Source organism: Lutra lutra, chromosome 11 (genome assembly GCF_902655055.1).
Source record: "Lutra lutra chromosome 11, mLutLut1.2, whole genome shotgun sequence".
Lineage (NCBI taxonomy): Eukaryota > Metazoa > Chordata > Mammalia > Carnivora > Mustelidae > Lutra > Lutra lutra.
The window spans coordinates 63,979,800-64,001,570 of record NC_062288.1 but is presented as its reverse complement, the minus strand read 5'-3'; the positions used below and the strand labels follow the sequence as shown (position 1 = coordinate 64,001,570).

The 21,771-nt window shown below is 37.4% G+C and overlaps 1 protein-coding gene across 5 annotated transcripts in view; it reads right to left on the bottom strand.

The window, feature by feature from the left end:
- The window catches only part of AVL9 (AVL9 cell migration associated), a 62,614-nt gene that overhangs the window by 14,294 nt on the left and 26,549 nt on the right, over positions 1-21,771 (bottom strand). For all 5 annotated transcript variants that reach the window (XR_007121387.1, XR_007121388.1, XM_047694218.1 and 2 more), the window contains exons 4-11: positions 21,113-21,184; positions 17,755-17,844; positions 16,375-16,441; positions 15,505-15,545; positions 14,738-14,776; positions 8,944-9,013; positions 8,110-8,645; positions 655-789 (exon numbers count right to left, since the gene is read on the bottom strand). Coding sequence is in view for 3 of the 5 variants with exons in the window: in XM_047694218.1 (XP_047550174.1) it covers positions 655-789; positions 8,110-8,645; positions 8,944-9,013; positions 14,738-14,776; positions 15,505-15,545; positions 16,375-16,441; positions 17,755-17,844; positions 21,113-21,184 (1,050 nt within the window). In the remaining 2 variants the exon portion in view is untranslated. The remainder of the gene's footprint in view (positions 1-654; positions 790-8,109; positions 8,646-8,943; positions 9,014-14,737; positions 14,777-15,504; positions 15,546-16,374; positions 16,442-17,754; positions 17,845-21,112; positions 21,185-21,771) is intronic.

Sequence of the window (21,771 nt, the reverse complement as noted above, 5' to 3'; positions counted from 1 at the left end):
AGACAACTGTGTGGTTCCCTCCATCTGTATCCTATGCCTTGGAAGGTATCGACCTATTTTAATTCCTCAAAATTGGGATCCCAGATTTTTCATTTATGATACTAGAAACATTTTCTGACAAAGCATGTTTTGGTACTTTTGATTAGAAACTATAAAAACCTAGGATGGGTAAAATTTCCTTTTTTTAATTACGTCTATTGTAAAACTAAACACAATCTAAATTTTTATCAGTTGATGTCAAATGTTTATCTGTAGCGCCTTCCTCCTAATATCAGGAACATATTAAAGGGGCTAAAAGTATTTAAACAATAAACACATTTTAATTATGAGATCTTAGTAGGACCACACTGTCTGGCTTGCAACCTGGCTCACCCAATTACTAGCCGTTTGAACTCTCTGCTCCTTAGCTTCCACACGTGTAAGATAGGAAAAGCAACAATGCCTATTTCACAGACTGTTAGAATTACATCAGTTACTATACCTAAGGTGCACAGAATGCCTGGCACAGGAATTTTTACCTTTATTAGTGTTACTCCTATGCTCATAATGCTCATAGTGTTACTCCTATACTCATAATTCCAGTGAAGAAAAAAAAAAAAAAACAAGGAACAAGGACCAGCAGTGTCAAGGACACACACTCATACATAAGCCCACCTCCACAATGGCATCACTGAGGTGCTTCTGCTGGCGGAAAAGGATGTTAGTAGCCCCAGCAACGAATCCACGGACGGTGACATCAGAGAGAAGATGATGCTGCTGCAATGCCATGTAAGGCAAACACAGATATCCCTAAGAATCACAAGAGTGAGAGACAGCATCAGGAAAGTAACGGACAGCCATGTGGCTCTCTCTCCAAGCCTAGAGAGCAAAGTAGGAAAGGAAACTTCTGAACCCTGCCCACTGCCGTACCATCTCTAGTACAGTCCATCTCTGACTCACTTCAGTACTATTCCAGGGGAACCTCACGCCTTGACTACGCCAGTTAATTGCTTCCCTTTTCCATGAGTGGTGGTCTAACATTAAAATTGTCTTACTTTATTATTATTCTCAGGTCAGCTTAAAAGCTTCCACAGTAACTAAGGAACTGGACTTTTTCATTTGCGAAATGACATTTTAAGCCCATGAAATAGTATGCTATCTAGCAGAAAGCTATTAGTTCTTCCAGAAAAATTTGAAAACACATAATCACTAACATATTGTTACGAGAATACCAAATGGCATTTTATTGCCCTATTGTTAAAAATCATGCACAAATATTTCAAGATATTTGCTCTTACATGTTTAAGGCAAAAAAAAAAAAAAAAAAAAAAGACACTAGCAACAGTTGTATATTTAATTAACTTCTATTTGAACTATATTTAAAAATACTGCCCTGAAAATGATAGCTGAACTGCCAAACCACAGCTGGCAATTAAGTGGACAAAAAGCAGCATATTTCCCGAGAATAAAGGTGTTAACACTTCAAAGATGCAATGAAGGAGGATATGGCTGGAAGAATCTTCTGCTGGAAGATTCTAAATTAAGACAGATTTCCAGTAAGTGGCACAACTTGTATATGCAGCTAGGAGGGCACACTTGTTAAACCCCTGAATGAACTTGTTTTCAATCTCAAGTCCTGTGACAATATTACTTACTTCTTCTCACTGTAAAAAACAAACAAACAAAAAAAACACCAAAGGCACTGAGCTAGAGAGCTTTATCTGGATGATGTGTTACTAATATTATGAGACAAATCTCTGACTGTAGGAGACATCTCTTTTGCTACTTCATGTTCTTCACTGTATCCTGGAACATGCATTGTACCTAACAGGTGGTTGTTAAATAAATACTTAATACGGGAGAGGAGACTTCCAAAAGTTGGAAGACAGGTCTAGTAACCTGATTTTATTCTTTTTCTTGACAATATCTTTCTCTGTTCAATAAAATGCTAACTAACAGAGGCAGCAAAAATAAACCCACATCTATGCATTAGAGATACTCAGTACAGTGCTTCTCAATCAACGCCCCTCTTGGGATTAAAGGCTGAAAGGACCTGGGCTCCTCATTTAACATCACTCAGCGGCTTTAAGGCTCAGGGTTCATGCTTTACTTTGTGAGCTATGTATTGAAAAACAACAGACTCCCCTTGCCCCCAGTTACCTATTTCCAAACATAAATGTTATAATGTTGAAGGCTCTTTATATAATAGCATGAAAACAAAGAAGTTTTTTTTTTTTAAAGATTTTATTGATTTGTGTGTGTGAGTGAGCGAGAGAGAGAGAGAGCATGAGAGGAGAAAGGTCAGTGGGAGAAGCAGACTCCCTGCTGAGCAGAGAGCCTGATGCAGGACTTGATCCCAGGACTCCAAGATCATGATCTGAGCTGAAGGCAGTCGCCCAACCAACTGAGCCACCCAGGCGCCCCAGAAGTTTGTTTTTTAAACATCAATAAACACTTTAAAAAAAATATACAAAAGTACATTCCCTAAAAAACTATACATATGCTCTTTGACCAGCATTCTAATTATAATTTATCCAGGTAAACCTGCTCACGTGTGAGATCTGTAGTTATTTATTGCAGCATTGTTTATTATAGCGAAAAGACTGGAACCCTAACTACTCATAAGCGGGAAACTGAATAAATCACTCGTCTGCACAATGGAACATCTGGCAGCTATAAAGAGGGAGAGAAATTCACTTCCAAGGAATATTTGGTAAGAAAGATTAAAGGTATAAAAGTGAGGAGGGATGTCTGGGTGGCTCAGTTGGTTAAACACCTGCCTTCAGCTCAGGTCATGATCCCAAAGTGCTGGGACTGAGTCCCGAATCTGGCTCCCTGCTCAGTGGGAAGCTGCCTTCTCCCACTGCCTGCTGCTCCCCCACTGCTTGTGCTCTTTCTGGCAGATAAATAAATAAAAACTTAAAAAAAAAAGTAAGGAATAGTCTGCTATTTTGTATATAAAAGGAGGGGGAAATATCTACACATTTATGTATGTATGAAATGCCCCCAAAGAAAGACACTGATAACGCTGGTGACCACTGGAGGAGAGGGCACCTGAATAGTAGGGGATGGAATGAGAGGGAGATTTTATAGATGCTTTAGAATCTTTTGAATATTGAGCCATGTGAAAGTATTACATATTTATAAAATTAAGAGTTCAATATGGCCTTAAAATTATGTCAATTACTTCTAAAAAAATTGTAGTGTGTGTATATATATATATATATATGTGTATATATATACATATATATACACATATATATATATAAGATTTCTATTTATTCATTTGAGAGAGAGAGAGAGAGAAAGCATGAGCTAGGGGTAGGGGTAGGGGGAGAGGGAGAAGCAGAATCCCCACTGAGCAGAGAGCCCAATGCGGGGCTTGATCCCAGGACTCCAGGATCATGACCCTCATGAGCCGAAGGCAGACACCCAACCGACAGCCATCCAGGCGCCCTGTGTCATACTTTTAATGATGATCTATTTTTCCTAAATCTTTTAAAGTTCCCTATTATATTATAGCAGCAAGAGCTCAGGTCCTTTCACATAAAACAGCCTCCATACCCAAGCTCACTTCTGACTTTTCACTTTTCTAGGGTACTTTAATTTCCATATTTGGAGCTGTAGTGTAAGAGGTAAAAAAAAAAAAAAAAAAAAAAGCCAAAAAACCCAAATAAACAAAGAAAACAACACAACAACAACAAAAAAACACCAAAAAGGGCCTGAAATAGTTATCTGCACACCCATGTTCAAAGCAGCAGCATTCGCAATAGCCAAAGCGTGGAAGCAACCCAAATGTCCACTGACAGATGAATGGATAAACAAAGTGTGATATATACATACACCAGATTATTATTCAGCCTTGAAAAGCATAGAAATGATGACATATGTTACAGCATGGATGAAGCCTGAGAACATTATGTTAAGTTAAACAGGCCAGTCACAAAAAGATTAACAATGTATGACTCCACTTAAAAAGGTGTTAGAGTAGTTAAATTCATAGAAACAAAAAGGGTGGTGGGCAGGGGTTGGGGGAATGGGGAGTTATTGTTTAATGGGTATAGAGTTTCAGTTCAAGATGAGAAACTTCTGGAGATCTACAGTACACCGATGTGAATTAACACTACTAAACTGTACACTTAAATATGGTACACAGGGCAGGGTGCCTGGCTGACTCAGTCAGTTAAACGGGTGACTCTTGCTTTAGGTTCGGGTCATGATCTCAGGGTCAGGAGACATAGCTCTGCATCTGGCTACAGATTGCATGTGGAGCCTGCTTGAAATTCTCTCTCCCCCTCTCCTTCTGCCCCTCCCTCCTTTAAAAAAGAGATAAACAGAGTAAATTTTATACACACACATACACACACATGGGTTTTTTTAAACCACAACTAAAAAACAAAAACTCCACACCTCAGCTTGGCAAACCTAGCAAAACTGTCATGAGCTAATTTGCTAAAGAGCTGCAAAAGCACACAGTGGGCCTTCTCTCTTGTGACCTGGAAGGGGGTACTGTGTGATTAGGACTGGATGCCATTTTCTCAGCTCTCCTCTGGTCAGGGATGATAAACATGCTCATGAACTGGAAGCCTCCCTGTTACAGGGATGTCCCTTCTCTCCACAAGTTACCCAGAGTTTAAAGGTAATCCCTACCAAAATCTCAACCTGTTTGAGAACTTAATCCTAAAATTGATGTGGAAATGAAAAGGTCTAAGAAATGCTTACAAATCAATAGTAAGAGGCAAAGCCTTTTTTCTGCCTGACAGGATATACCTATGGGGGGAACTGCCCCAGGGATGGACAAATAAATCTACAGTACCAATGAAACAACAAGAAAAAGTCCAGAAAGACTCCTTCGTCAAACATACAGAGATTAGTTCCAGTTAATAAAAACCTAACTGTGAAAGTCAAAGCTATATAGCTTTAAGAGATAACCTAGTACACCGAGGTAGAGGGGGCTGCTTAAATAAGACCTCCAAGGCACTAACCATAAAGTAAAAAATGATAAACAAAAGGGTATTTAGAATATATGAAGTCCCTCAAATCAGTGACGAGGACAATCCAGTAGTTTTGAAAAAATACCACACAAGGGGGAATCCGAATGGTTAACAAGAATAGGAAAGATGTTCAATCTTAACAATAATAATTTTTTTAAAAGATTTTTATTTATTTGACAGAGAGCACAAGTAGGCAAAGTGATAGGTAGGGGGACAGGGAGAAGCGGACTCTCAGCTGAGCAGAGAGTGGGGCTCGATCCCAGGACCCTGATATCATGACCTAAGCCAAAGGCAGACACCCAACCAACTGAGCCACCCAGGCGCCCCTCAACAATAATTACTGAAAAAAATGCAAACCAAGAACTACAAAATACTGTCAGATTGGCTAAATATTAAAAAGTCTGACAATATCAAGTGTTGGTAAGAATGCAGAGCAGTTGGGAACTCATACCCTGTTGTGGGAATGGTGGAAATTCTCAGAACCACTTCAGTAAACAACTGGGAATTCTACTTAAGCTGAAAGCACCCATTCCACATGATCCAGGATTCCTGCTTTTAGGTACTGAATGCTCTACAAACTCTGGCATGTGTCTAGCAAGATTTCTGAAAAAGAATTTCAGAGCCTTCTTTAGGTGAATGGATAAAGAAGATATGGTCCATTTATACAATGGAATAATATGCCACCATCAGAAAGGATGAATGCCCAACTTTTGTACATGGACGGGACTGGAGGAGATTATGCTGACTGAAATAAGTCAAGCAGAGAAAGTCAATTATCATACGGTTTCACTTACGTGTGAAGCATAAGGAATAACATGGCGGACATTAGGAGAAGGAAGGGGAAAGTGAATTGGGGGTAAATCGGAGCAGGAGACGAATCATGGAAGACTGTGGACTCAGAAACAAACTGAGGGTTTTGGAGGGGAGAGGGGTAGGAGGACGAGCGACACTGGTGGTGGGTATTAAGGAGGGCACGTATTGCATGGAGCACTGGGTATGGTGCATAATCAGTGAATCTTGGAACACTGAAAAAATTAAAAAAAGGAAAAAAAAAAAAGAATTTCATAGCACCATTATTTGTATAGCCAGAAATTGCAACAATGCAGTTGTCCACACAACTGATAAGCTTCACAACAGCTAAAAATGGAAAACTACATAGAATAAAACGCAGTATCATGCAAAAACATGACTGAAACTAAAAACAATGTCAAGAGAAAAAAAATTGGTGGTTCCATACACACACACACACACGCATATAAATAAATAATTTAATTTATTTGACAGAGACACAGTGAGAGAGGGAACCCAAGCAGGGGGAATGGGAGAGGGAGAAGCAGGCTTCCCACTGAGCAGGGAGCCCGATGTGGGGCTTGATTCCAGGACCCTGGGATCATGACCTGAGCCAAAGACAGACATTTAATGACTGAGCCACCAAGGTGCTCCTGTGGTTCCACTTAAATAAGATTCATAATTTTTGGCTGGCCAGTAAAGGTATCTTTGATAACCTAAATTTGAAAATGAAAAGCTGCAAGCAAACAAACCAAATATAAACTCAGAAGTGATACTTAAAGGAGATTAATACATGTGGCAGATAAAAATCTGGTTTCTAACGACATATATTTTTAATTTTTTCATAAATTTATTGTTTTACTTAAAAAGTTACAAACTGGGCGCCTGGGTGGCTCAGTGGGTTAAGCCTCTGCCTTCGGCTCAGGTCATGATCTCAGGGTCCTGGGATCGAGTCCCACATCGGGCTCTCTGCTCAGCAAGAAGCCTGCTTCCCTCTCTCTCTCTCTCTGCCTTCCTCTCCGTCTACTTGTGATCTCTCTCTGTCAAATAAATAAATAAAATCTTAAAAAAAAAAAAAAAAGTTACAAACTGATATTAAGATTTCTAAATTAAGTGATCTTCTTATGGAGGCAATTATATATTTAAAACACTGAAGGTACTAGATACATGTAATTTAAAAAAAAAACAAAAAACAAAAACAAACCAACAAACTGGAGCACCTCAGTAGCTCAGTTGGTTGAGCATCTGACTCCAGGTTTTGGTTCAAGTCATGACCTCAGGGTCATGGGATCGAGCCTCACGTCAGGCTCCCTGCTCAGCAAGAAGCCTGCTTCTCCCTCTATCACTCCCCCTGCTTGTGTTCCCTCTCTTGCTGTGTGTGTGTGTGTGTCTCTCTCTCAAATAAATAAAATCTTGAAAGAAAGAACGAAAGAAAGAAAAGAAACTTCATTATTTCAATCATAAAGAAAATTAAGATAATTTCAGAATCCCCCAGCAGGCCATGAAATGAACAAAGCATTCTCTACTAACCATTCAGCAATACTGACTTGGGGCAAATACTTATTTATAAAGCTAGATAAACACAGGAAGAATTTATTATAGAGGAAGGAATACATATTCCAGTCAACACTACCCATCTTTCTTTTCCACATAGTCTTACTTCATGCATAAAGGACAGTATTTAGAGAAAACCATAGAACTTTGCTCAAGTTACCAGAAAGATGTATCTGTCTTTCATGGTAGCCTGCAAGATCACAGAAATAGATCACAGAAATAGAATTTAGAACTTAGCATGGCACCTGGCGTATGTGACACTAAAGTCACAGATAACCACAGCACTATACATTATGTATTTTACAGTTTGAAGGAAAATTTTTAGACCTGAAAATGTGTTCAACACTAGAAGTTAAATTCTAAAAGGGTTGTTGGGGACACCTAGGTGGCTCGGTCAGTTAAGCGTCCAAGTCTTGGTTGACTCAGGCCACTCAGCAGGGAGTCTACTTGAACATTATCTCCCTCTGCCCTTCCCCCTACTCTCTCTCTCTCAGAAAAACAAATTTTAAAATTAAAAAAAAAAAAAAAAATGGTGGTCAGATTCTTTAAGGGCCTTAGTAAGGAACACTAGGGGCATCTGGGTGGCTCAGTTGGTTAAGCGTCCGATTCTTGATTTCAGCTCTGGTCATGATCTCAGGGTTGTGAGATTGTGCCCTACACTGGGCTCCTGGCTCAGTGGAAAGCCTGCTTGAGATTCTCTCTTCCTCTCTCTCTCTAGCCATCTCTCCATTCCTGTGTGCACTCTCTAACAAATAAATCTTAAACAAACAAACACACACACATTAAACTTTACCTTTGTGAAGATGGCCAGGGGCATGCCATATTGGTCTTCTTCCAAACCAGAAATTAGCCCTGGTATCAGTACCACCTGGCCTGTATTAGCTTGAGGTTGTACAGTAATTGGAGGACTGTCTGAGGGCATAGACTCCTTTGGAAATGAGTTTGTCTGTTCTGACCCCTGTTCCCTTTCTTTCAAGGTAGGGTCCTCTAAGATGCTAGGATCCAAGGTCTCCCAGTCACTTTCTGAAGACTCTGGAGATGGGCGAGAAGGAGGTTTCAAATATTGACTGGTTTCACTGGGTTCCTGTCCTTTGCTGCTGTCATCTTCTACTTGGAGCAATGGTTCTTCGGTCTTAATGACAGCATCTCCTCCGTGGTTTCCTGTCATGATTTTCTTAACAGTTCCTGAGTTGGTATTTGAAATGTCAGGAGCAGACATAGAAACAAAATCATCTGCAGGGTGATTATTTTCGTGAAGCCCAGCATCTTCAGACATACTCTTTCGGGGTCTGTACTGAGAACAGTCACTGAGACCATGTTCAATCATGCCTACAACATACAATATTGGAGAACAGCTTGGCTTACAATCAAGTGGGAAAAGATAAGAGTTGCATATTCCATTCTAAACAGTAGAACTCTCCTATAAAAATTTTAGTAAGTTATGCTTGCACACATTTTAATTAAAAAAAAAAAAAGAAAAATCTCATATAAGAGAAACCCAATGTCAAAAGAAAATCATGTCAAAATAAAAATGTTATCCCTAGCAAGTTTATTCTTAAAAATTTTAGCACTGAAAGTTCCAATGAAAGTTAAACTAAAGAAAGAGTAGATACCGTTATCCTCTTACCTGGAAAAAGGGATAACACAGTCATCAGGGCACCCACCAATTTATTCACTGGAGAAATATAAAAGAGAACCTGAAATGGATTAAGTCAAGATTAAATTAGAAAATCCATGAATCTACAACATAAAAAAAGGGGGGGAGAGATAGAGAAGGAAAAATTCTTCTTTATAGAAGGATAACAGCTAATACAGCATTAATGAAAGAATCAAAGAAATCACAGAGCACCTACCATGATTCAGTTGAAAATTACCAATGGAAACTAAAACTAATGTGAAAGGTTGCTGGGCAACAGGATATTCACATAGCTTCATATTTACTATCCCACAGATTAGCTATTAGTGGCAAAGGGAAACACAAGTACCTCATTATGAAGAAATCTGGGGGTTACCAGTTTAATCAAATGATCAAGTTTTCCATTACCAATAATACTACAAATAGTTATGGATATCCTGGTGTGATAACTCTGAGAAGGACACACCTGTATAGTACGCTTGCCACACAAGTTTAATCTGAAACTAGTCAAAACAAAATAATCAGACAAATCTAATAGGATTCTTAAAAAAAAAAAAAAAAAAGCCAATGCCATGAAAAACAAAAGAAACCAAAAAAAAGAGCAAGGTGGTAGAGCTGTTTGAGATTAAAGGATTAAAGAAAATTATAAGGCAATACATGATGCTTGGCCCCCTAGAAACAACCAGTTTATAGGACATTATTATAACATCTGAGGAAATTTGAAAATGGACTGCATTTCTGCATTTCTTGAATGTGAAAACGATATTTTGGTTATACGGAAATATACTCTATTCTTTTTTTTTTTAAGGATTTTATTTATTCATTAGACAGACAGAGATCACAAGCAGGCAGAGAGGCAGGCAGAGAGAGAGGAAGGGAAGTAGGCTCCCCGCTGAGCAGAGAGCCCCATGCGGGGGCTTGATCCCAGGACCCTGGGACCACAACCCGAGCCAAAGGCAGAGGCTTTATTTAACCCACTGAGCCACCCAGGCGCCCGAATATATTCTATTCTTAAGAAATACATCCTGGGGTGTCTGAGTGGCTTAGTTGGTTAAGCATCTGCCTTCAGCTCAGGTCTTGATCCTGGGATCCTGGGATGGAACCCCTTGTCAGAATCCCTGCTCAGCGGGAAGCCTGCTTCTCCTCAGTTGTTCTGGTCTTTCACTCTCAAATAAATCAATCAAATCTTTAAAAGAAAAAGGAAAAAAAAGAAACATAGCTTAAAGTTTTTAGGGGTAAAGTACCATGACTTTAAAATTATTAGGATTGGCAGCAAGGTGGGAATGAACATACACAAAGCAATATAATGCAAAAGTGGCAAAATGTTAATCGTCAATATTGATCAAGTGTGTAAAAGTTCATTACGGTGTTTTTTCAACTTTTCTGTAGGTTTGACATTTTTCAGAGTAAAACTTGAGATAAAACTCAGAAACAGGATTAGATGTTTAAAAGCAACATTTGGTAATCATTAAATTAGTTGAAAAAAAAAAACAAGCAAAGATTTGCTTAGGCGAGTTTTTTTTTTTAAAACAATTAAATCATTCAGTGACACAGAAATGCTATTTGAGAGAAGAGAGCACCCACAACTGTCTATGCTTTCCTTACAGATGATCTTATTTAAGGAGTGCTTTCCAAGTACAGAGAAACAAAATGTTGCATTAAAGGACATCCTTATTTCATCAATTCAATATAAATAGAGTGTATCTATGATTTGCCACATTAGATAAAGTTATACAATCATAAATGCCCTACATGTAGCTAGGCTAAGTACTATCTTGGAAGATTTTTGTTTTAGATACATATACCCATGTGTGCCCTGGGTTGCAATGCAAAATACTTTTTATTATGAACTGCAATAACGAAGTTTGAAACCTACAACTCAACAAGTAAAGAAACAAACAAAAAAACAAAATACACCACCAAAAAACCTGATTAAAATGGGCAAAGGACTTGAACAGACATTTCTTCAAGGAAAGTACACAAATGACCAATAAGCATATGAAAAGGTGCTCAACATTACTAACCATTAGGGAAATGCAATCAAAACAGGAGATACCACCTCACACCTATTAGGATGGTTACGATAAAAAAACTAAAAAATAACAAGTGTTGGTAAGAATGTACAGACACTGGAATCCTTGCATACTGCTGACAGGAAGATAAAATGGTTGCAGCCATTATGGAAAACAGTATGGCGGTTACTAAAAAAAAAATGAAAATAGAATTACCATCTGGCCCAGCAATACCACTTCCAGGTCTATACCCAAAAGAACTGGAAGCAGGGTTTTGAAGAAATGTATGCATACCAACATTCATAGTAACATTTTTCATGAGAGCCAAAAGGTGGAAGCAACCCAAGTGTCCATCAGAGGACAGATAAACAAAATGTGGTACGTACATACAATGGATATTACTCAGCCCTTTTTATTTTTTTTTAGAGGATTTTACTTATTTATTTGACAGACAGAGATCACAAGTAGGCAGAGAGGCAGGAAGAGAGAGAGGAAGGGAAGCAGGCTTCCTGCTGAGCAGAGAGCCTGATGTGGGGCTCAATCCCAGGACCCTGAGATCATGACCTGAACCAGATGCAGAGGCTTTGACCCACTGAGCCACCCAGCTGCCCTTGCTCAGCCATTTTTTAAAAGGAAGGGAATTCTGACACATGTTATACAGGGATGAGCCTTGAGGACACTATGCTTAGTGAAGAAGCCAGTCACAAAAAGACAAAAACAGCATGATTTCACTTTTATAAGGAACTCAGACTAGCCAAATTCATAGAAACAGTAAGTAGAAGGGTCACCGTCAATGGAGAGGGAAAAATGGGAAGTTACTGTCTAATGAGTACAGTTCTAGTTTTGCATAATGAAGAGTTTGTGAATGGATGGTGATGATAGAACAACACAGTGAATGTACTTAATGCCACTCAACTATATACTAAAAACTGGTTAAGATGATAAATTATGTGTTTCATGTATTTTACAATAATTAAAAACATTTTTTAAAAAGTTAAAACATTGCACATATAGTATGTTAGATTCATCATTTTAAAAATTACTTTTCTCTTTGAAGAAGAAATACATACTCATTAGACAAAACCAGCAAAGCATTTCCTTCTTAAAAATATAATCTAGGCTCACTTGGGTGGCTCAATCAGTTAAGTGTAACTCTTGATTTCTGCTCAGAAATCTTAGGGTCCTGAGATCGAGCCCTTTGTCGGGCTCTGAACTCAGTGCGGAGTCTGCTTGAGATTCTTTCTCTCCTCTCCCCCTCTCCTTCTGCCCTTCTCCCCTGCTCATATTTTAGATAAATAAGTAAATAAATAAATCTTTTTTTTTTTTTTAAAGATTTTATTTATTCATCTGACAGAGAGAGAGATCACAAGCAGGCAGGGAGGCAGGCAGAGAAAGGAGGAAGCAGGCTCTCCGCAGATCAGAGAGCCCGATACCGGGCTCGATCCCAGGACGCTGGGACCATGACCTGAGCCGAAGGCAGAGGCTTTAACCCACTGAGGCACCCAAGCGCCCCGTAAATAAATAAATCTTGAATAAATAAAAATATAACCTATATTCTCACCAAATTGCTCATGTCTTTCCTTCCAGTCTCTTTTTACTTTTTTAAAAGATTTTTTAAATTTCTTTGAGAGAGAGAGAGACAGACAGAGAATGAGAGAGAGAGAGCATGAGAGCAGAAAGGTCAGCAAGAGAAGCAGGGAGCCCGATGTGGGACTCAATCCCGGGACTCCAGGATCATGACCTGAGCTGAAGGCAGTCGCTTAACCAGCTGAGCCACCCAGGCACTCTCCAGTCTCTTTTTAATAAATATATATTAATTTATAAAATTGGGATCATGGGCTTGATATGTACTTGGACAAACTTTCACATAACATTCAATGAAACATCTTTATAATAAAAAAATTCTCAGAATCTCTTTAGTCATTTGGAATCATACACAATATACAAGATGAACCAGTACTTATTCACTGATTACTTATTATTATAAATTATTCTGTGACAGAATGTCTTAGATGGAGCTCTGTGTCCAACTCACATTAATTCTGGAAAATCTCTAAAAGAACTACTACTGGACCAAAGGAATAAACATTTTTAAGGTAACAAACCATACTGGACATTATAAATGGCTGACTTTCCAACATCCATTCCACCCCTACTCCACTTAGCACAGTAATATGCTATAAAAAACTGGCCACAGATCCAAGGGCAGCTCCTGATTAGTCTAAACCAGAGGTCACAAACTTTTTTTTTTTTTTAAGATTTTATTTATTTATTTGACAGAGATAGATCACAAGTAGGCAGAGAGATAGGCAGAGAGAGAGAGAGAGAGAGAGAGAGAAGCAGGCTCCCTGCTGAGCAGAGAGCCCAATGCGGGCCTTGATCCCAGGACCCTGAGATCATGACCTGAGCCGAAGGCAGCGGCTTAACCCACTGAACCACCCAGGTGCCCATCAGCAAACTTTTTCTATAAAGGGTCAAATAGTAGGAATTCTTCCTTTGCAGGTGATATATATGGTCTCTGTCACAACTACTCAACTTTGCCACTATAGGGCAAAAGCAGCCATAAGCAGGAAGTAGAAGAATGGGAATAACCGTGTTCCAAAATAAAAATAAATGGTGGGCCAGATTTGGCCCTGGGGCCTAGTTTGTACACCCTTGGTCTAAAATCATGACAATCCAATCTCTTTGTACTAGAGAATGGCCTGGAAGCAGTTTAAACCAATTAGTATATGTACCTTTTTTTTTTTTTTTTAAAGTATATGTATTTCTTTGGCATCAATTATTTGTCACTTCAGGTACATGGCTTATAGGTCTAAACAAACAGCAAAGGAAGATTCTTATTAAACGGTTTGGGAATAGGTATTTTTTCTACCACCAACACCAATTATTATTGTTGTTTTAGATTTCACTGATTGATTGAAGGTTTTATTCATTTTAGAGAGAGAGAGAGCAAGCGAGCATGCTAGCAAGCAGGGGGAGGTACAAGGGGTGGGGGAGAGAGGGTCAAGCAGACTTTCTGTGCTAAGCACAGAGCCCAATAGGGGCACTGGATCCCCCAACCTTGCAATTACAATCTAAGCCGAAATCAAAAGTTGACCACTTAACTGAAATCAAGAGTCGGCTGTTCAACTGACTTAGCCCACCCAGGCACCCCAATTTATTTATTTATTTGAGAGAGGGAGAGTGCACGTGCACCAGTGGGGGGAGGGGCAGTGGAAGAGCCTCTCAAGCAGACTCCCCACTCAGGAAGGAGCCTGACCCAGGGCTGGATCTCACAATCCTGAGATCATGACCTGAGCCAAAACCAAGAGTCTAAGACTCAACTGACTGAGACACCCAGACACCCCTCTACCACCAGTTATAAGTGAGAGAGCATACAGACCAATTACTGTTGGCAGTTAACCTACACTACAAGGGACACCAGGCGCAGGATAAAGCTAGCACTGCAGACTGTGGAGCAAAGAGATGGAAAAAAAATCTCAATAGTTAATTATACAGTAGAACCATTCAATCAATCAGCCATGAAGTCTGCAGTAACCCAATACATCATTTCACTATTATTTAAGTCTGCTTAAATTGGTTAATGTCAAACTGCCCCAGAGAAGACTAAACAAATTTATACTTCTGTGGTAGTGAACAAGAATATATGCTTCAGTTTACCAAAATATGACAGGCAAAAAAGTCTTAATTTATACTTTACCATTAGATTTAATTCTATATAGTATTTAAGGAATGTCAACCCATGTTAAATATTCCGTTCCTTCAAATCTCACCTTTTTTTCAAGAAGAATTAGTTTAAACAGGATTAAGACCTAAAGAAAAAATATTGTATTAAAATAAGAAACTCAAGTCCATTACTCATTTGCCTTTTCCCTTCCTCAAACCCAACCATATATCATTTAATCAATAATATTAACTACAGTGCTTAAAACTACATTGAAAATTATGAACTTATACTGAAAATTTTAAAATTTTGTATTTACTAAGAACCACTTAAATCTCTAAGAAATTATGCTTTTTGGAAGGAGTTATGTTATTTTTGCTTGAAATATCTGCAAGCTCCTTCAAGGGAAGGGACTATTCATTGGATGTCCAGGGCACTCACACAGCAGATACTCAATACATGTATGTAAATGAATGATCAATGTGTGTATGTCCCAGTCAACATATCTTTAATAATAAAGATCACAAGACATAAGTATAGATATTTTATTAGAAAATGTTTCACTCTCAGAGCAACATATAAACTACTCTGTAAAATTAAAACATGTTCCTTTCCACTCTAATTTCATGACATCTGAAATTACAAAGACAAGAGAAAAAATAATCCTCTTCTGCACAGAAATAGACAGTATTCCTGTATTTTTAAAAACGTCTATCAGCTCTACCAACATTTTCAACTTTTATCATTATGAGAACTGTCTTAGAAGAAATAAAATATGGTAAGCTACAATCTGTATTCAGCCTTGCAGCAAGAGAATATGCTCAGTTAAATGAACACAGGTTTACAAAATTATAAATTAAATAAAAGGTATCATACCTTGTGTCGAAAGTGAAGCACAAGATCTCGAGGAGACAGACCTGCAATGTTATCAAAAAAGCTAATCTGTGATGACAACAAACGGGTTTTGTCAAAGAAAGTTTCTTCCCACCAAAGGAAAGGTAGGTAAAAATAGAAATAGTAAGAATATGGGAATATTAAAATATTTACGTAATATCTGATTATGTAACATTTATGCTCAGCATTCATCAAATAACTGTTAACAGTCAAACATAGCAGCATCACAGTAACAGAAATGTTCTCATCCGCACTGCCCAATGCAGCAGCTACACATGGCCGAAGAACATCTGAAATGCAGCAAGTACACCGACAAAAGGACTCTTTACCTTTATTTAACTTTTATTGATTCTAATCTAAATGTAAATAGACACATGAGGCTAATGGCTACTTTATTAGCTTTTCATGACAGAAAGGATATTTACCAAGTGCCTATTGAGCACCTTGGATACCAATGAATATTCTGGATTATCAAAACAGTATAAATCAAACAAAACCCCCAACTTGAACAATCTTAGCATGAAAAGAGCTAAGCAGTTATAACAGGGAACTGACTTGGCCAGCATTACCATAAGAAAAAGAAAAAACTTCCGTTTTTATTCTGAGAAGCAGAAATTTGCTCTATAGGATAATAGTTCTAAATACTGCTACAATTATGTTATAACCTTTCTCAGTAGAAATAAATACTGGTTAAGAAGATATTTAAGGTATCAGCAACATCAAACATTGAAGAATTTAAATTTATATCCCATACAGAAATTTAACTTTGATTAGGAAGTTTTACATGCAACTTGGTTTACCAAATGTAAAGAAATGAAGGCGTTTCTTCTGATTTGTAAAAAAGCAACTTACCAAGATATACTTGGGATCCTTCTAATGAAGTTCCTCCCAAGGAACTATTCATATGTTCATAAAGCTCCTATAAAATACAGATTCAACTTACAACATTTTACAATCATTTCAGACACTAAATTAGAAGTATGATGACAAGGAAAAAATTGGTTCTTTAACGGAGGCTGTTTTGACGCTTAGAAGTCTCTCTCTGAAACCTTACCAGTTTCCAGCACTCCCTCTTCCTCTTCATTTTAGGGCTTCTTAGTTCACTCACATGGTGGTATGGATTCTAGGCTAAGTTCCCTCTACTTTTCTTGCTACACACCTAATTGTCCTATACTCACTAAAATCCAGGCGAGATCCATGTTCTGTACATTCATAGCAGCCCAAAGAAAAACATGCTAAAACAGTCATGCAGTCTGGTTTTTTTTGTTTGTTTTTTGCTTTGGGAGACTGGAACCAGAAAACTGATAAACACATTGTGCAGTAATATTAATAAGACAAGCAAAGTTAGAGAAGCAATGCCATAGCAAAAGAGGTACTATCCACTAATAGAAACACTTATGTTAATTATAGTCATTTGTGGTCATTATTTCCTAATTAAAGGCAGTTTGGTTAAACTTAATAAATCTCAACTGTACATTTTGGGCAGATCCTTGCCTTTCAATGTTACTTCTTTTTCTTTTCTCAATCTGTAAATCTTTGCGGGATTTTTTTTTCTTTTTAAATTTTTATTTAAATTCTAGTTAGTTAATATACAGTGCAATATTGGTTTTAGAAGATTTCGGTGATTCATCATTTACATACAATAGCCAGTGCTCATCACAACAAATGCCATCCTAAATACTGGGTACCCATCTAGTCCATCCTCCACGCACCTCCCTCCATCAACCCTCAGCAGTTTGTTCTCAATCCTTAAGTCTCTTATGGTTTGTTTCCCTCTCTCCCTTTTTCCCTCCCCTTTCCAAATGTTCATTTGTTTTGCTTCTTAAGTTCCACCATGAGTGAAATCATATGGTATTTTTCTCTGACTTCTTCTGCTTGGCATAATACACTCTAGCTCCATGCATGTCATTGCAAATGACAAGATTTCATACCACATCTTCTTTATCCATTCATAAATCAATGGACACCTGGGTTCTTTCCATAGTTTGGCTATTGTTGATAATGCTGCTATAAATACATTTGGGGTATACATACCCCTTCAAGTCTGTATTTATGTATCCTTTGGGTAAATAACTAGTAGTGCAATTGCTGGATCATAGTAGGGTCAATATTACTTTCAAAGAAGAATGTCTTTCTTAAGCTAACAAGATTATCTTCACAGTATTACTGACGAGAGTAAATGATTCATGAATCTGTTTTCAGCCAAATATATCTATAGAGGGATATAGTTACCTTTAGAATGGAAATTTGGGAAAAATCCTTCTCTTCAAAATATGCATGTGTAATGAGCTGAAGTTTTGCTTGAAGTAAGCCATAGAGAGGCTTAGAGAAAAAAAATACTATTAGTTTGATAATAATAACAGACATCTTACAACTTTGTAATTGAAAGAACAGGGAGGAAAAACTCACTTCATCTTTAGTATCATTATTATTTACAGCTAAAAGCTGTTAAATCACCTGTTCCAGCTCTATGGCTGCTGCCAGAAAGTGCCTGACACACTTCTGCTCTTATCACTCAGTGACATAACCTGGGCACAGAACCTTTTCACATTTGCTTACTGATGTGAACACTGGCATATGAAAAGACAGTACATCTCATGCGGTTGTTTCCAGAATTAAGTAACACAGGTGAAAGCACTCAGAGTGTCTGGCACTTGAAAAGCATTTAAATGCTGGCTATTACAAAATTTAAAACATTCTAATTCTGAACTGTTCTGCTGGTGTGTGGTGACAATCATCCTTATAATGGCCAGTTCTTATTATCTAGTTGAACATTCATAATTAAACTAAGTTCATTTCCCTTTTTTTGCATTCTACAGAGGCTTGGAACAACTAGTCTGTGTCCTTTATGAAAATATTCTTTTTCATCCTTCAACAAAATTATTCCTTAATTCTTATTTTTATTTAAGACCTTCTTCTACTATTTCCATCCTTTTTATTTTCAATATTCTTTCCTAGATGTTTCCTGATTTCTGCGTTCTTCTAAGAATGCAGAGACCATGTTGTATATATACTCTAATTAATTAAAACAATACCGGAAGAGCTCCCCCCACCAATATCCCTGTTATTATTACCATCTAAATTATTTAATATATGGGCATGTGGGTGGCTCAGTGGGTTAAGCCTCTGCCTTCGGCTCAGGGCATGATCTCAGAGTCCTGGGATCAAGCCCCCATCAGGCTCTCTGCTTGGCAGGGAGCCTGCTTCCCCCCCCTCTCTCTGCCTGCCTTTCTGTCTACTTGTTATCTGTCTGTCAAATAAATAAATAAAATCTTAAAAAAAAATAAAGTATAATCACATTTTATATATTTTAAATATATATTTTATATATATTTTCATGTTTTTATATATAAAGACTATAATCATTATGAACCACCAAACACTTTTGCGTGAGCTAGCTCCCCTATCCCTTATGCTGTTTAAAGACAGCTAAAATCAGATTTTCACCCCAATTTTATCACATAATAAGTTTATGAGAGATCTATTTTCTTTCATCTTTATTTGTAAAATAAGAGCAATAAATACTTAGATCTCACTCTTTAATATGAGGATTCAAATGACAATTACATCTAAAAAGTATCTGGTATAGGATTAATACCTGACCTACAGGGACCTGATGAATGGTATTTACTGTTATTATAATTCTTCTTTGAAGAAAGATTACTCAGGATGTCTTTCAGCATGTCACACTTGCTTTAATATCTGGTACTCCTATACCTTGATCATCTGGCCCAGTATAAAAAAAGTATTCACTGATGTCTACTTTTTAGGCTATCCTTCTGGAAACTATCTAGGTGCAATCTACCAATGTTCTGATAGTGGGGTCTTTAACAACCATTTTTTTTTAAGAAGTCTATTCTTGTCCTCTATTTAAAATTATGATCTTGGAAGCAATATCTGATCCTCAAAATCTTATTAAGTCTCACAGTATAAACTATCATTATTTAGGGGTTTTTTTTTAAGCTTAGTAGTAAAAGCCCAAAGAAATCCTATTTTGCAAAATTCAACATATATTAAACAAACTACATTTAAACTGTCTGTGGATATAAGAAATTGGACAAGACAGGGGCACCTAGGTGGCTCAGTCTGTTAAGCAACTGCCTTCAGCTCGGGTCACGATCTCAGGATCCTGGCATCGAGCCCTGTCTTGGGTTCCCTGCTCAGTGGGGAGTCTGTTTCTCCCTCCCCTTTTCCTTCTGCACCCCCTCCCCAAGCTGTCTCTCAAATGGATAAAATCTTAAAAAAAAAAAAAAAAAGAAAGAAAAGAAAGAAACTGGGAAATACAGAAGAAATAATTAAACAAAATCTACATACATTTGGTGACTAAGCAAATGAAAGAGTCCATTTTGATTTAGGTTAAATGCAGAAACGTCTGTATTCAGTAATCATATAGCTATAAGATAATTAATATGATTGAGATCTAGATTTTCTCCCCATAAAGGAGATTTGGGAGATTATATTTACATTAGAATTAGTCATTTGATGTTATTTGTAAAGGTGTTATTATCCCATTAGTTTAAAAAAAAAGGAACATTACAAATGATTTAATGAAGAGCTATGAAAAATAAGAGATGTTATATATTTTCTTCAAAAAACAAAAGTTAAAATATACACTTGCATCTGATCAACCTGTACACAGATGAAACAATTTTAAAGTACGTTATTGTACAATTCATTATGTCATTTCTGTTCCTCAAAAATTTTAAGTTTTTTAAAGATTTTATTTAATTTTTAGAGAGTCCAGAGCATGCCCACAGGAGTACGGGGAGGAACAGAGGGAGAGAGAATCCCAGGCTGACTTCCTGCTGAGTGCAGAGCCCCACCCTGAGCTCAATCTCAAGTAATTCTGAAATCATTACCTGAGCTGAAATAAGAGTCAGACGCTTAACCCACTGAGCCACCCCAAGAGCCCCCCAAATTTTAAGTTTTTATTTATTTATTTTTATTTATTTTTTATTTTTTAAAAATTTTTTTTTATTTTTTCAGCATAACAGTATTCATTATTTTTGCACCACACCCAGTGCTCCATGCAATCCGTGCCCTCTATAATACCCACCACCTGGTGCCCCCAACCTCCCACCCCCCACCCCTTCAAAATTCTCAGATCGTTTTTCAGAGTCCATAGTCTCTCATGGTTCACCAAATTTTAAGTTTTTAAAGAGCAGGTTAAGGTTACAATTTTTCATAGCAAGAGTCATGTCCTTTTAAATCATCAATAAAATCTGAGCGCTTATGATATTTTGAGTTTTAGTAATACATTATTTACCCGAAGTCTTAAAAGCAAAATAAAAACGGATAAATGAAATATATCAGCTACCTCATTTTGGTCAAGTGTCAACCTCTTTTCTGAATACCTAGCTAGGAGATTTCCTTCGTCTTATCTAGTTGTGGATAGAGGGGCAAATGAGAATAACACTGCTGAAAGGCAAAGAGAAAGAGGAGATGCACGACAATAAATAAGAGCCCCTAATGAATTTTAATCTATTACTGTTTCCATAAATCTCTCCTTATTCTAATAGTGCCTTATTCTCATGTAAAAATCTGCCATGAATTTTTAACAAACACATTAACAAGTTATTTGGTCTCTTACCAACTTGCTTAGAACACAGACACTTTTCTGAACGGTCTCTCTGGTGATATCTGCTTGCCGTACTTTCAATGCCTATGTGAACAGTCATTATTAGAAATATTCCATAGAGATATTTTAAAATCATCATCTTTCAACATAATAATAGCAGGAAGATAGAAAAAATTTCTTACCTTTAGTTAAACTCCAAATATATTGAGAATCTCAGAAAATATTTATTGACTGAGTCAGCCAGGAAACTTTGTGCTAGAATCTGGTAGGCACTAGGAATGTAACCGCGAGAGATAATCCCTACTCTCAAGGAACTTATTGTATGATGGAGAATACTTTCTATGTAAGTTGCAACACCCATAATGCAAATCAAATGTCCTTGATTCTGGTTTGAAAATGGGCACCCTTTCAGAGACTACTGTTCCTGTGAGAAGAGGTTAGTTTAAGACATGACAAAAACTCCCAAGATGGAAGAACTGGCAACAGTTTTGTTAAGGTGGTTCTTCTTTTTTTCGTGTGTGTTAGCAAATGCTACCATGTGGAACACTAAACTTTATTCACTTTATTTATATATTTAACAGTTCTAAAGTATTTACTTCCTGCTTTGACCAAAAATGAAAAATACAGGAGCACTGACTGACTCCTCTTTAGGAGAAAAGGGTTATATGTGC